This window comes from Rhinatrema bivittatum, chromosome 18 (assembly GCF_901001135.1).
Source record: "Rhinatrema bivittatum chromosome 18, aRhiBiv1.1, whole genome shotgun sequence".
In the NCBI taxonomy this organism is placed as follows: Eukaryota; Metazoa; Chordata; class Amphibia; order Gymnophiona; family Rhinatrematidae; genus Rhinatrema; species Rhinatrema bivittatum.
The window spans coordinates 41,024,843-41,040,035 of NC_042632.1; the positions used below are offsets into that span (position 1 = coordinate 41,024,843).

At 42.8% G+C, this 15,193-nt stretch overlaps 1 protein-coding gene across 3 annotated transcripts in view; it reads left to right on the forward strand.

The window, feature by feature from the left end:
- NIPAL4 (NIPA like domain containing 4) overlaps positions 1-14,068 on the forward strand; it is a 42,163-nt gene extending 28,095 nt beyond the window's left edge. For all 3 annotated transcript variants that reach the window (XM_029583696.1, XM_029583698.1, XM_029583697.1), the window contains exons 4-6: positions 669-759; positions 9,821-9,981; positions 11,207-14,068. In XM_029583696.1, coding sequence (XP_029439556.1) covers positions 669-759; positions 9,821-9,981; positions 11,207-11,826 — 872 coding nt within the window. In that variant the 3' untranslated portion in view covers positions 11,827-14,068. The remainder of the gene's footprint in view (positions 1-668; positions 760-9,820; positions 9,982-11,206) is intronic.
- Positions 14,069-15,193: the final 1,125 nt, after the last annotated feature.

Consider the following 15,193-nt stretch of genomic DNA (forward strand, 5'->3'; position numbering starts at 1 on the left):
GGTTTACATAAAACAGAAAAAGCAGGAAAAAATATTTCCATAGTCAAATACAGAGAACATTTATAATAAAATTGTTAACAAAGGCATAAGGTAGGAACTTGAAAAAAGGTTACTTAACAGAAAACGTAAAAGAAAAAATAGTAAATGAAGCACAAAGAGTTGATGTCGGGGGAGGGGCACGGTCACACAGCGCAGTCACCCATTTCCCCTCACCTCCTGATGATAGTTCCGTTTCTTTTTTTATTATTTAAGATGGTGTTCACTTCCCGCGGGGGCCCAGGATGGAGGGTGGCCTCCCCGCTCGCTGGCGCCCGATTTCTAACAGCCAGCAGATTTAAAACAAAGTGGAGGAAGTATTTTATTTCTGCACAGTCAAGCTATGGAGTCGGCAGCCAAAGGGCATGGCCAGAGCATCCAGCATAGCCGGGTTTTAAGAGGGTTCTGGAGGAGAAGTCCATGAATCGCTAGCCAGGTAGACTTGGGGAGAGCCATCGCTTATCCCTGCGGGTAACGAGAAATAGATCTACTGGGCACTGTGGGAGACGGGATGCTGGGCTCAATGAGCCGGGTACCGATCCGGCATGGCTTTATCGTGCGATGAATGACGATATGCTTATGTTTAGCTTGCAATGCATTAATCCATCTTTCTCTCCATTTTCCTTTTTTAGTGGGTGGCGGTGAAGCTGCCAACTTTGCTGCCTACGCGTTTGCTCCCGCAACGGTGGTCACCCCGCTCGGAGCCCTCAGCGTGCTTATTGGGTACAGTAGCTGCCATTCTTGTATATTTTTGTTGTTGTTTAGCTCTGTTGCATGCTGAGGTCAGCAGAACATCTTGAGGAATATGACATCCCAGAAATGAGGGGGGGGGGGGGGGGGAGGGTGTGAGGTAACCGGAGCCGGAACAGGTAGGAAAGTTGTCAGCATACTGCCCAATAATCAAGGGTACTGTTTTACATTTTCCAGTGTACATAATGAATGTTTCTCTAAACCCTGTACATAACCTATCCCTTTGTGTCATAGTTTACACCCTCCCCCAGCCCCCTCCCTTGTCACTCCTAATCTGAATCCCTCCCTCTTCAATTTATCTAGTTATTGTTCTGTTACTGTGTTCTTTTGCATACTGTTCTTTGTAAAGGCTATGCCTATATATACTTTGGTTGTAAGTTACTTATAAACCGACACGATGTGCAAACGGTTGTCGGTATATAAAATCATTTAAATAAATAAAATAAATAAAGAACAAATTGTGTGCCATTCCCAGCATTCTGATTACGCTCATCAGAGCAAATTCTTTATCATTCATAGCACAATAAAGCTCTGGAATTTGTTGCCAGAGGATGTGGTTAGTGCAGTTAGTGTAGCTGGGTTCAAAAAAGGTTTGGATAAGTTCTTGGAGGAGATGTCCATTAATGGCTATTAATCAATTTTACTTAGGGAATGGTCTCTGCTATTAATTGCATCAGTAGCTTGGGATCATCTTAGTGTTTGGGTAATTGCCAGGTTCTTGTGGCCTGGTTTTGGCCTCTGTTGTAAACAGGATGCTGGGCTGGATGGACCCTTGGTCTGACCCAGCATGGCATGTTCTTATGTTCAAATGTTTTATAAATGAAAAGGATATAGTCCAAGCCAGCAAAATGTCAGTGACTATAATTTAATACCTGGACAAGCTTTAGCACCAGCATCTCACCCTGTGCGGACACCAGGAGCGGTGCCTCGGTACCATACTGCTTTCCACGGCTGAAGTGGTGGTACCCCTTCAAAATCATCACCGTGCCCCTGAATTGGCAGCACCTTGTGTAGCTGCACAGGATGCAAGCTCCTAATGCTGGCCCCGTTTGCTACCATGGAGCAGCAGCAGAAAATCCTATTAAAAGCCCTATTGAATTGGTCTTGCAGCTTCAATTTGTGTATCTTAGCTACCTCACCACAGAGGGAGAAAAATGAAAGGTAAAAAGATCAAAGCAAAGATGTAGCATAAGTTCTATTTTATTTTATTTCCTTGGATTATGAAAAGAAATGTTCTTATGTAGGGTTTTGCAAGCCTGTTCTGGGGATCTTAAAGCCAACTGAGCATAAAATCAATGTATGTATGCTTGGTTCTCAGCACATGCAGATTCACTGTAGATATCAGGAAAAGCTAACTGGCTGTGGGGTCACTTGGATGCTTTTGGGAAGACTTAGTATTGTCGGTAGTTGGGTGTTTTTTTTTTTGTTTTTTTTTGTTTTTTTTAGTTTGAACCAAAATTTAGTGACTTTGTTTGGGGCCACTAGTTTCCTCCTCTTCCTCCTGGGCTTCCAGCTCCAATAAAATATACCTCTCGTGGGCTACGGCACCAAGCAGCTTCATTCCCAACTGTCTGGGGACTTTTCTCCTGTTTTTATATCCTCCCCACCCAGCTGTTGCAGCTGTGGTCCTTTGTCCAGGGGGCTGCAGGTCATGGCTTCCTCTGGATCCCAGCTGACGTGCCACTAGGTGTCGCTATTGAGCAGTAGCTGGGACTCCCCCCCCCCCCCCCCCCCCCCCCCCGGGGCTATGAAAGCAGTCACAGCATTGGTGGCCCGGGGAACAGAGTCCTGGCCTGGGAACTGAACCAGCGCTTGCTACTAGCCTGGTCCAGTTATATTTAAATTGTAATTAGGGGCATTACATGTTTGGATCATTTTTGTAAAAAAAAAATAAATTAATTTTCATTCTCTGTGGGGAAGCAGCAAAGATATGCAAATTGAAGCAACAGGACTGGCTGGAGTGGTTAGAGCTCTCAGCAGTCATTTTTTGGGGACTGTTGAGCCACCCGCAAGCAAGATGCTTTTAGCAAGGCGTTATCATTAAGCCAAGCACTAATGACTTTGATATACTTAACAAAATACAAAACTGGAAGATTCCCAGTTGCAATATGCAGAATAAAAAATTGGATGAAATAAATCAGATTTAATAATCTAAGAAGTTCTTCTAATGGATACAGATATATTAAGTACAGCTGCGGACAGCAGTGATCCATGAGAAGCATCTCAAGCAATTATTGCCCAATGAAATACGCTGCCATCAGTCCTGTAAAAATAGATTTTAACCAGAGAAGTACTACCCCCACCTAACCGAATACATGTGGCGCGAGCTATTGGTTTTTAATGACTGGGACTGTATTAATGATAAATCTAGCTTGACCAAAATCCTACCCCTTACCATGCTCTAACTTCTTATAAAGAGTAGCCATAAGAGCATAAGAACATAAGAAGAACATAAGAAAATGCCATACTGGGTCAGATCAAGGGTCCATCAAGCCCAGCATCCTGTTTCCAACAGTGGCCAATCCAGGCCATAAGAACCTGGCAAGTACCCAAAAACTAAGTCCATTCCATGTAACCATTGCTAATGGCAGTGGCTATTCTCTATGTGAACTTAATAGCAGGTAATGGACTTCTCCTCCAAGAACTTATCCAATCCTTTTTTAAACACAGCTATACTAACTGCACTAACCACATTCACTGGCAACAAATTCCAGAGTTTAATTGTGCGTTGAGTAAAAAAGAACTTTCTCCGATTAGTTTTAAATGTGCCCCGTGCTAACTTCATGGAGTGTCCCCTAGTGTTTCTACTATCCGAAAGAGTAAATAACCGATTCACATCTACCCGTTCTAGACCTCTCATGATTTTAAACACCTCTATCATATCCCCCCTCAGTCGACTCTTCTCCAAGCTGAAAAGTCCTAACCTTTTTAGTCTTTCTTCATAGGGGAGTTGTTCCATTCCCCTTATCATTTTGGTAGCCCTTCTCTGTACCTTCTCCATCGCAATTATATCGTTTTTGAGATGCGGCGACCAGAATTGTACACGGTATTCAAGGTGCGGTCTCACCATGGAGCGATACGGAGGCATTATGACATTTTCTGTTTTATTCACCATTCCTTTTCTAATAATTCCCAACATTCTGTTTGCTTTTTTGAGTGCCGCAGCACACTGCACCGACGATTTCAGTGTGTTATCCACTATGACACCTAGATCTTTCTTGGGTTGTAGCACCTAATATGGAACCCAACATTGTGTAATTATAGCACGGGTTATTTTTCCCTATATGCATCACCTTGCACTTATCCACATTAAATTTCATCTGCCATTTGGATGCCCAATTTTCCAGTCTCACGAGGTCTTCCTGCAATTTATCACAATCTGCTTGTGATTTAACTACTCTGAATAATTTTGTGTCATCTGCAAATTTGATTATCTCACTCGTCGTATTTCTTTCCAAATCATATATAAATATATTGAACAGTAAGGGTCCCAATACAGATCCCTGAGGCATTCCACTGAGAAAATTGCCCATTTAATCCTACTCTCTGTTTCCTGTCTTTTAGCCAGTTTGCAATCCACGAAAGGACATCACCACCTATCCCATGACTTTTTACTTTTCCTAGAAGCCTCTCATGAGGAACTTTGTCAAACGCCTTCTGAAAATCCAAGTATACTATATCTACCGGTTCACCCTTATCCACATGTTTATTAACTCCTTCAAAAAAGTGAAGCAGATTTGTGAGGCAAGACTTGCCCTGGGTAAAGCCATGGTGACTTTGTTCCATTAAACCATGTCTTTCTATATGTTCTGTGATTTTGATGTTTAGAACACTTTCCATTATTTTTCCTGGCACCGAAGTCAGGCTAACCGGTCTGTAGTTTCCCGGATCGCCCCTTGAGCCCTTTTTAAATCTTGGGGTTACATTTGCTATCCTCCAGTCTTCAGGTACAATGGATGATTTTAATAACTTGCAAATTTTTACTAATAGGTCTGAAATTTCATTTTTTAGTTCCTTCAGAACTCTGGGGTGTATACCATCCGGTCCAGGTGATTTACTACTCTTCAGTTTGTCAATCAGGCCTACCGCATCTTCTAGGTTCACCGTGATTTGATTCAGTCCATCTGAATCACTACCCATGAAAACCTTCTCCATTACGGGTACTTCCCCAACATCCTCTTCAGTAAACACCGAAGCAAAGAAATCATTTAATCTTTCCGCGATGGCCTTATCTTCTCTAAGTGCCCCTTTAACCCCTCGATCATCTAACGGTCCAACTGTCTCCCTCACAGGCTTTCTGCTTCAGATATATTTAAAAAAGTTTTTACTGTGAGTTTTTGCCTCTACAGCCAACTTCTTTTCAAATTCTCTCTTAGCCTGTCTTATCAATGTCTTACATTTAGCTTGCCAATGTTTATGCTTTATCCTATTTTCTTCTGTTGGATCCTTCTTCCAATTTTTGAATGAAGATCTTTTGGCTAAAATAGCTTCTTTCACCTCCATGCCGGTAATTGTTTTGCCTTCTTTCCACCTTTCTTAATGTGTGGAATACATCTGGACTGTGCTTCTAGAATGGTATTTTTTAACAATGACCACGCCTCTTGGACATTTTTTACTTTTGTAGCTGCTCCTTTCAGTTTTTTTCCAAAACTTTTTCTCATTTTATCAAAGTTTCCCTTTTGAAAGTTTAGCACGAGAGCCTTGGATTTGCACACTGTTCCTTTTCCAGTCATTAAATCAAATTTGATCATATTATGATCACTATTGCCAAGCGGCCCCACCACCGTAACCTCTCTCACCAAGTCCTGTGCTCCACTGAGAATTACATCTAAAATTGCTCCCTCTCTCGTCGGTTCCTGAACCAATTGCTCCATAAAGCTATCATTTATTCCATCCAGGAATGTTCTCTCTAGCGTGACCCGATGATACATTTACCCAGTCTATATTGGGATAATTGAAGTCTCCCATTATTACTGCTCTACCAATTTGGTTAGCTTCCCTAATTTCTCTTAGCATTTCACTGTCCATCTCACCATCTTGACCAGGTGGACGGTAGTATACCCCTATCACTGTAGTCTTCCCTGACACACAAGGGATTTCTACCCATAAAGATTCAATTTTGTATTTAGTCTCATGCAGGATGTTTATCCTGTTGGACTCTATGCCATCCCGGACATAAAGCGCCACACCTCCTCCCGAGTGCTCCTCTCTGTCATTGCGATATAATTTGTACCCCGGTATAGCACTGTCCCATTGGTTATCCTCTTTCCACCATGTCTCTGAGATGCCAATTAAGTCTATGTCATCATTTACTGCTATACATTCTAATTCTCCCATCTCACTTCTTAGACTTCTGGCATTAGCATACAAACATTTCAAAGTTTGTTTTTTGTTTGTATTTTTATTCTGCTTTTTAATTGATAGGGATAAGTTAGAATTTTTTAGCTCAGGTGAGTTTTTAGTTACAGGCACTTGGAGTACTTTTCTAATTATTGGAACCTCACTGTCGGGATGCCCTAATTCTAATGCATCATTAGTATCCTTTAAAGATACCTCTCTCCGAACCACGCGCTGCTGGGCAACTGTCGGCTTTCCCCTTTGTTCTAGTTTAAAAGCTGCTCTATCTCCTTTTTAAAGGTTAGCGCCAGCAGTCTGGTTCCACCCTGGGTAAGGTGGAGCCCATCCCTTCGGAAGAGACTCCCCCTTCCCCAAAAGGTTCCCCAGTTCCTAACAAAACTGAATCCCTCTTCCTCGCACCATCGTCTCATCCACGCGTTGAGACTCCGGAGCTCTGCCTGCCTCTGGTGACCTGCGCGTGGAACGGGGAGCATTTCAGAGAATGCTACCTTGGAGGTTCTGGATCTAATCTTTCTACCTAAGAGCCTAAATTTGGCTTCCAGAACCTCCCTCCCACATTTTCCTATGTCGTCGGTGCCCACGTGTACCACGACAGCCGGCTCCTCTCCAGCACCGTCTAAAATCCTATCTAGGTGACGCGTGAGGTCCACCACCTTCGCACCAGGTAGGCGTGTTACCGGGCGATCCTCACGCCCACCCGCCACTCAGCTATCTACATTCCTAATAATCGAATCACCAACTATGACGGCCGACGTAACCCTTCCCTCCTGGGCAGTAGGCCTCGGGGAGATATCCTCAGTGCGAAAGGACAATGCATCACCTAGAGAGCAGGTCCTTGCTACAGGATCCTTTCCTGCTACACCTGGTTGGTGCTTTCCCATTATGAGACCACCTTCCTCCAAGGCAGCACCAGGGCTGCCAGTCTGAAGTTGGGACTTGACTACTATGTCCCTGAAGGTCTCATCTATATACCTCTCTGTCTCCCTCAGCTCCTCCAGGTTTGCCACTCTAGCCTCCAGAGATCGGACTCATTCTCTGAGAGCCAGGAGGTCTTTGCATCGCATGCACATGTACAACTTCTCACCGGTGGGTAAAAAATCATACATGTGACACTCGATGCAAAAGACTGGGAAGCCCCCCTCTTGCTGCTGGACTGCTGCCCTCATCCCAATTTTGATCAGTTCCTAGTTAAGTTTTAGGTTGCTATGGGAGTAGGAATGTGTCTAAGTTCCTTTAAATGTTTTTGTGAATTCACTATATGTCTGGTAGTGGCCTACTGGGGTCTGATCGAATTCTCAATAAAGTTTTTGTTGATGGTTTTTGGTTTTTTTTGTGCAAGTGGCACCTGCCTATAAATTAAGGGATGAGCTTGGGGTGGGTGGGTTGGGAAATACAAACATTCTAACTTTAGTTAGTCAGCCTGAGTGACTCACAGCTCCCTTGATTAACAAATGTTGTTCCCTATTCAAACCTAATCACACTACCTCAACACCTTTCCAAGGTGAGTAACTGAACTTTTTTACTTTGTTATATACTGCTCCTAGCTTATTTCTAGCTTCTGGCTACTTTTTTGTGGGGTGGCTTTTTTTTTTTTGTTTTTGTTTTTCAATACAATGCACTCAGTTATTATTAAATAAAACACTCAGCTCTTTAAAAGTCTGGAGAACACTTAGTTCTGCAGACTTTTAAAAAATAAACACACTACCTACTGCTACCTTATTGACTGACTAAATACAAACAGTCTAACTTGTTTATTCACTGCCTACATACTGCTACCTACTGCTAGTAACATCTCCATGCTGTGGGCCTTCTTAAGTCCACATTGACTGTGTAATATTCCGTTTTCCAACATCTAATCATCCAAATTCTGGAGCACACACTTCTCAAGTATCTTTCCCAAAGTAGGTAAATTGGAAATAGGATGAGAGTTAATTTGGCCAGGAGTAAGGCAGGGACTTTTTTTTTTTTTTTGGACAGTCCCAACTACAGCTTCAATTCTATTGGCACATAACCCTCAGATAAAGACTTGTTAACATTCAACTGACACCTAACATAGCCAAAAGGATGATGCTCTAATTGAGAAGGTTTGGATCTAAGACTACCAGCCCTGGGGTTTGGTAACTGAAAGTGAGACATGAGCCAAAACAGGCCCCTTCTTGGAAGATCCTAATTCAGCTACACTTTCCATAGGCCCATCAGTCCTATTACTCATTTTTAGATTGAAGCTGGAGGACTTTATCTTAAAAATTAATTAGCAAATAGTCCGCAGCTAGGATAGGAGTCGATATGAGCAAGAGGTTTCACAATCAGATTCCAAAAAAAAGTTCCCAGAGTTGGATAATTGAACGTTGAATCTTGACAGTTATTTAATTTGTTTCTTATCTAAACAACTTCTTCTATAGTCTCTCAAGGAACTTAAACAAAACTCTTCAGTCACCGCGTCTGGATTTTTTCGCTCTTTTTGTCTCAAGCTGTCGCAGCCTTCTCCTCCTCTGAATAACTAATTCCTAAGAGTACCAGGCAACATGTTTACATGGACATCCTACGTGTACTTCTTTTTGTGGCACTCGCTTAGTATAAAAGAAGCATGCCGTTCCTTTGCCAGGTCTTCAGCACTATGTACACAATCGGTGTTAAAGTTAAATCCCTTCTTTTGACTCTTTAAATTCTTGTATATCCGTCAGTTGTCCGAATTTTTTTATTTTTTTTCTATACCCCTGGTGGTGACAATTTTTGCACAGTGGAATCTTTTGGTTTGAAATAAAAAAAAAAAAATCAAGGAATTGTCTGACCAGTTATTTTATAAATTGCAGGCGAAATATCTTTGAACCATTTTTCATGACCAAATATTAAGTCTATAATGTGGCCTATGAGTGGGAGTTTGCAGCAACTGGAAAACGTTACTTACTGACATGATGTATAATATCATTAAGATATTATCTAGCAATCCAGCCTGGATTTATTGGTGATAACTGAATCTTGGCTACATGATCATATTTCTCGTACCAACATTGTCCTCTGGGGTATTCTTATTTACAGTGGCCTCAATCCCATGGTCAAGGTGATAGTATGCTTTTTGGACATGAGAAATTGCTGTTTGTACAGTGCTTGATTTGAGTTTTCATCTGTGGAATCTTTAGTGCTAAAGTTTCTTCCTGGGTTTTTTTTTTTTGTTTGTCTTATATCACCTGCCTGGTTCCATGACGTCAGAGTACAATTAGCTGAATATGTAGTTAATTTACAGTTGAAACATAAGTTGTCGATAGTGGGTGATTCGTCTGTAATCTATGCCAAAGAACCATCGCTCGCTTTTTCCAGACGGAACATGCTTTGCACGTTCTCATTTTCAAACAAGGCGGGTGGTTTCCCTTTTGGGAATTTGTTTAGAGTAAGCGCATTAAAAGTGCTGTTATGGCTTGCGGCTGTGCAGGCTCTCGTCCCCTGTACTACAAGCACTATGCCGACCAGCTTCGTCCGAACCATGCCACTAATTTATTCTACTCTTGCGGGTCCAGTCTTTGCGTCCATTTGTAATTGTGTTCGGTGGTTCAAATGTCCTTTTAGATGTTAATGTGGCAAAGAACAAAAACGTTTGGCTTGTTTTTTTGCACATTTCTTGGACATCACGAGTTCCCTTTTTCATGTCCGTTTTCCGTCTCGTCACCCAATGCCACAGTGCCGTGCTGTCGTCCTATCTGCTGGGAGAACGGCTGAATCTGCTGGGGAAGCTGGGATGCATGCTGAGCATTCTGGGAAGCACGGTGATGGTGATCCACGCTCCCGAGGAAGAGGAGGTCACTACCTTGGATGAAATGTGTTCAAAATTAAAAGAGCCAGGTGAGTTGTCCCCCCTTGTCCAAAATTGTCTTCTAGCGGTGGTTTACTTTGTAGAAGATTATCCTTTTGAAGAAAGTTTCCCGTGAAAAGTGAGGCTTTGGAATTGCGTAAGCATTTCCTTCATCTGTTGTCCCCTTTGATACTTTACTAGCCGATCCCTTTGTTACTCTTGACTACCGCAGGATTAACATAGTTGATGGAAATCATGCAATTACTAGCATCAACAAAGATTCCTCGATGGGAATCTTGTTATCCTGTTTGTGTGGTGCAGTAAGCATATTTGGTAACGTTAGTTTAATTCCACTACTGTCGGTTGACTCCAGACAGTTGTAATTATGCCACATTAAGGTCTCTTATTGATTTTTGTTCTGATTTGTTAGGTGCATTAATGCTGGGAGCAGTTTGACAGCAATTTTTTTTTAACCCGGCAGGTTCCTGCTCCCTTTTGGGCACCAGTTAGTCACAACCAATCTCTGCTAGAAATACAATACTATGTGCCTTCCTGTGCAACTCTGAGTTCCTCCCTCCCTCACCCATAGCCCAGCCATCACCAGAACAGTTGTCGGCCAGAAACCAATAAACTTTGCACTCCCCAGATCCCAGTGCAATGCAGCAGCAGGTGCTGCTGTTAATGAATGGCTGTCAGATGGCAAGAGACAATGGTTCCTGATTTTGGCCTGATGTACTTTGACCTGCCAAAATCTCTAGTAAAGGGCAGCACTCCTCTTAATAGATCAGAACTGTCAGTATGGGCCGTGTTATCACAAACGACATCCCTTATATGGTATGAACCAATCCGATCTCCCTGGATGAGGACGGTTGTGACAGTTCTAGTAGAACCGCTCTCGGGGATATTAGCAGCTAAATTAGATTTTGAAAACCATGGCTAAGCGGTGCAAACACGATTGCCGTAGAGTACGTATCTGTTGTTTTCTAAACTTTGAAGCATTGACCTATAAGCGCAGAGCACACGTATGGGGTAAACGAGGCCTGCCACGACGGGTTAAAAACATGTAATGACAAAGCACGTCTGCTTCTCTAAGCATGTTATTCTTTTTGTTTCCTTATTTTCCCCACCGGCCGTTACATTCTTTACTCTTCATTTGATTGACAATGACTTTTCGGTTCTTTACGTCTGTACCGTTTTTGTTTATTGATAAACTTATGTATTATATAGAAGGCTGCATTACCACCTTCTGATGTGTTTTCCTTCTTTTCCCCACAGGTTTTATAGTTTTTGCTTCCATCATCTTCATCGCATGCTTGGTTCTGATATTCTACCTGTCGCCTTGTTACGGCCACAGCAACATCTCGATTTACATTTCCATCTGCTCCCTGATCGGCGCATTCTCCGTGTCTTCCGTCAAAGGCCTGGGTATCGCTATAAAGGGCCTTTTCACTCATCAGCCTGTGGTGCAAAACCCACTTACCTGGATTCTCCTCATCACATTGATCATTTCTGTTGCTACTCAAGTGAACTACCTCAATAAGTCATTAGATGTCTTCAACACCTCCTTGGTATTCCCGATCTACTATGTTTTCTTCACAACCGTCGTCATCACTACTTCCATCATACTCTTCAAAGAATGGTTTGCCATGTCTGCCCTGGATATCGTGGGAACCGTTTGTGGGTTTCTCATCATCATTTTGGGGGTCTTCTTACTCCACGCCTTCAAGGATTTGGACTTGAGCTGGGAGAACCTGCCACGTGCCATTCAAAATAAGGACCGTACGTCGGACTCTAAAGTCATTCAACTAGAGGACAAAAGCATTCTCTTAGATAATATGGAAAACTCTGGAGTTTACATGGATGAAAAACCTAAAGTATTTGTGATCTATTCATAGAGCTTTTAGATAACTTTGCTGCCTTCTGAAAAGACTACTGTGATTCCAGATAATTTGGACAAACCTATGTTACCGTGCTTCTTCAAATATTTGCAGAGGGCCCTGCAAATCATTTTGCTCCGCTCAGTCTCCACACGTGACGACCGCCGCCTGATCCTACCGCGCGTGTGGCTCCGTGGGTCGTCATTCCGTGCGCACCGAGAACCGTTCAGTCTCACGGTGGAGAACCGCAACCGATAAAAGGTTACCTGGCATGCCGAGTGCCTGCTATATTATCATGTTCCTGGATGTGTGAGTACTGTATTATATACTCGATAGGAACACAGATTGTGTGATGTTATGTAGTACATGTACTAGGAACCTTTTGAGTGATGTACATTTTTGCTTTTCCACACTGCTGGATGACAAACAGCTGTTGGCCTGCTTGACTTTTGTAGAAATTGGGGGGGGGATTTATTCAGCTTGCCATCAACTCTGTGGAGCTGGAATCCTTCAAGGCTATTTGATAGGCCCTTCCTTGCCAGATCGTGCCCATACATATAAGCCAATTGACTGCTCGTACTTTGATATCTGGAAAATGTAATTGTCTTAATGCCGACGCTGCGGTTTAAAGCTGAAAAGCCCACGTGGTAACCGACTAACGCGTGTGGCAATAATTCTTCTACGAGACACACGGGCCCTGATTTTCTATGGGGGTTTTTTTTTCCTCTCCTTGTGTTTCTGGCGGAGAAGACTTAGTAAATGAGGCCCATAGATTACGATCACTGGGGGGGGTGGAAGAAGGGGCGAGGAAACAGTATTTTAGACGTTTTTAAGGGCTGTTTGTATCTGTTCTTCCTGGTGAGTGATGCAGGTTTTTCTACTTCTATTCAAGTATCCTTTGCATGTTTTCTTAGATTCTATGGTTTGGAAGCTCTGGATTTAAAATTCGTTTTCATATCTATTAAAAGTGAAGGCAGTCTCTTACAACCTTATTTTTTAAGGCAGCTTGGCTTATGCTAATATAAATATGGGACATATTTTAAAAAATATATTTTGTAAGCTGTAGCAGAATGTGTATTTTTATGCCACACGAAACACGCTTTTTAGTGACCGTGTTTTGTTTTGGTTTTTTTTTTTCTATTTATCTAATTTAGTTTTGATCTGGTGTCTGACTGCAGAGAGCAGGCTTTCTGGGTTGATTTGCTTCACGTTAAGCCTCGCCGCGATGAAGTCGCTGGGTCCCTAGAGGTGTCCCCTTTCTCTGGTAGATGGCAGACCCATTTTGGTCTAGATAACCACTCGGGAGTGGGACTGTGCCGTGCTTCCACCTCCTTTCCCCCTTTTTTCTTTTTTAAAGTTGTAAAAGGGAATCTGACTGTGGACATTTCATTGCTGATGTGTTTGGGGGGGGGGGGGAGTTAATTGACTTGGGGTGTGTGCCCTGCTTTCTGTACTAGCTTTCCAGTTAGAATTTCATTCTTGGTGTCAAAGGGAAATCCCCCCCCCCCCCCCCCCAATGTGTGAAATCACATGAAAGACCCATGCTAGATCAGCCGGATCACTCACAAGCCAGCAAAACAAATTTCAGCTAATACTAGGGTTGGGGGTGTTCATATCCCATTTCCAAACACGTTAAGGGGAGGCTTCTGGGTTTTTGCCAAGTCAGAAAGCAGGACCGCCGTTCTCGGAATCCCGTGTGACCCGGGAGTCTGAAATGCGGGATTGACACGACTCGCATTCGGCCGCCGCGCTAGGGGTGGTTTACACTGTTATGTGGAAGAATATTGTACACCTTTTTTTTTTTCATGTTTTTCCCCATGCTTACCCTGTGCTCTTAAAGCATGCAGCCTGGTTACATTCCTCCTTCTGCACCACTGACCGTGTTGCCAAGCATTCCTTGTGCATCTTTATTGACGCTTACTGGAAACCACTGAACGACACAGCCCAAGAGCTGGAAACCTTCCACTGGCCGCTATACACACGCCGTCAGCTTCCGAAGCGCAGCTTTCCCTGAAGACGGTGACTCTGTTTTACTTGTTTGTCAAAGAAGCCAGAGGTAACAAGTGTTGGAAAAAACCGAGAGCCTTGTCAATGTGTGCATTTTTCAGTTCCATATGTAAAAACCAAAAAGAAATGAAGTGATGTTCCTTGTGACTAATTTTGATGTTTATTTTACAAGGTGACCATGTTACTCTTGACTGTGAACTGGGGTAAATGGCATAAAAAAATAAAAACTAGAAAATAAAGATGGTCTTGAGCATCGGTATATTAAAAGAATTTAAATACATAAATAAATAAAAATAAAATGTTTGTTGTTAAATATGAAAGCATTGTCTTTCAGTTGTTGGAGTCATTTGTAAGGTTGGGTAAGATCGGTGGAGAGATGTTGCTGCTCCTATCGGACACACCATCCTCGGTCACCTGCCTAACAGTCCGTGGCCTCCATAAATGTTACATTTGAAAGCTCTCATGTTTCTGCCTCCCGAAGGCTAAGCTACGCAACCGGCTTTGATGTTTATGCTCCTTTCTAGGCCATTTTGGGATATGTTATCTTAGCGCTATAATTCCCAGAATCCTCCGAGGTGAGCGGTTAAAACCTGGGCTGACTTACCGCATCCCGCACAACCAGGGCAGCGGCCAATCAATGGTGAGTTCTAAGAAAACGATTAGCCAGCCCCCTCTCTCATTCCAGCCACTTCTTTGCCTATTTGTTCTAAAACCTGTGTGTTTTGTTTGTTTTTTTTTCTCCTTGCCCCACAACTCTTCACTTGAACTAATTTCAAAATACCTGAATCTGGAATCTTCCAAACTCTTTCCAGAGCTGTCTGTCCTGGTTAATGAGGAACTAAGCACACATTTGCTTAACCTGAATTGCTGTTCTAACATGTCCTGGACAGGAGTGCTTACTATAAAACAGTTTAATTTTGGTATTTACACATCTACTACACAAAACAGTCTGACGGCAGGGTGTACACGAGTATCGTGCGCTCACTTCATCTAGCTGTGACGCGACCGTGTAGCTAGAGAAAAACTTTTCACCGAGCCTCACGGTGCAGGGTCCGATAGAGTTTGTAAAATCCAAGGTCATTAATGATTGCGTTCCTGCCAACGAAACCATGCTTCTGTTTTTCACGGTTTGTATTTCTTGAAGGGATGCAATTCAGGCTATACATTTGATCACCCTCCATTGGAAGGGGGCATTTGGATTAATTTAATAAAATAAATGACTCTCTCTAATAATGAGTATTTTATTAACAAGCTGCTGGGTAAGAGGAGGGCATGCGGTCCACTTTGTCTTCCAGCAATGGGCAGGTGAGATGGGAACTGAGGTGTTTGAAAAAACGAGGGAGACTATGTACCGATTGGAGTAATGGAGCCCTCTGCT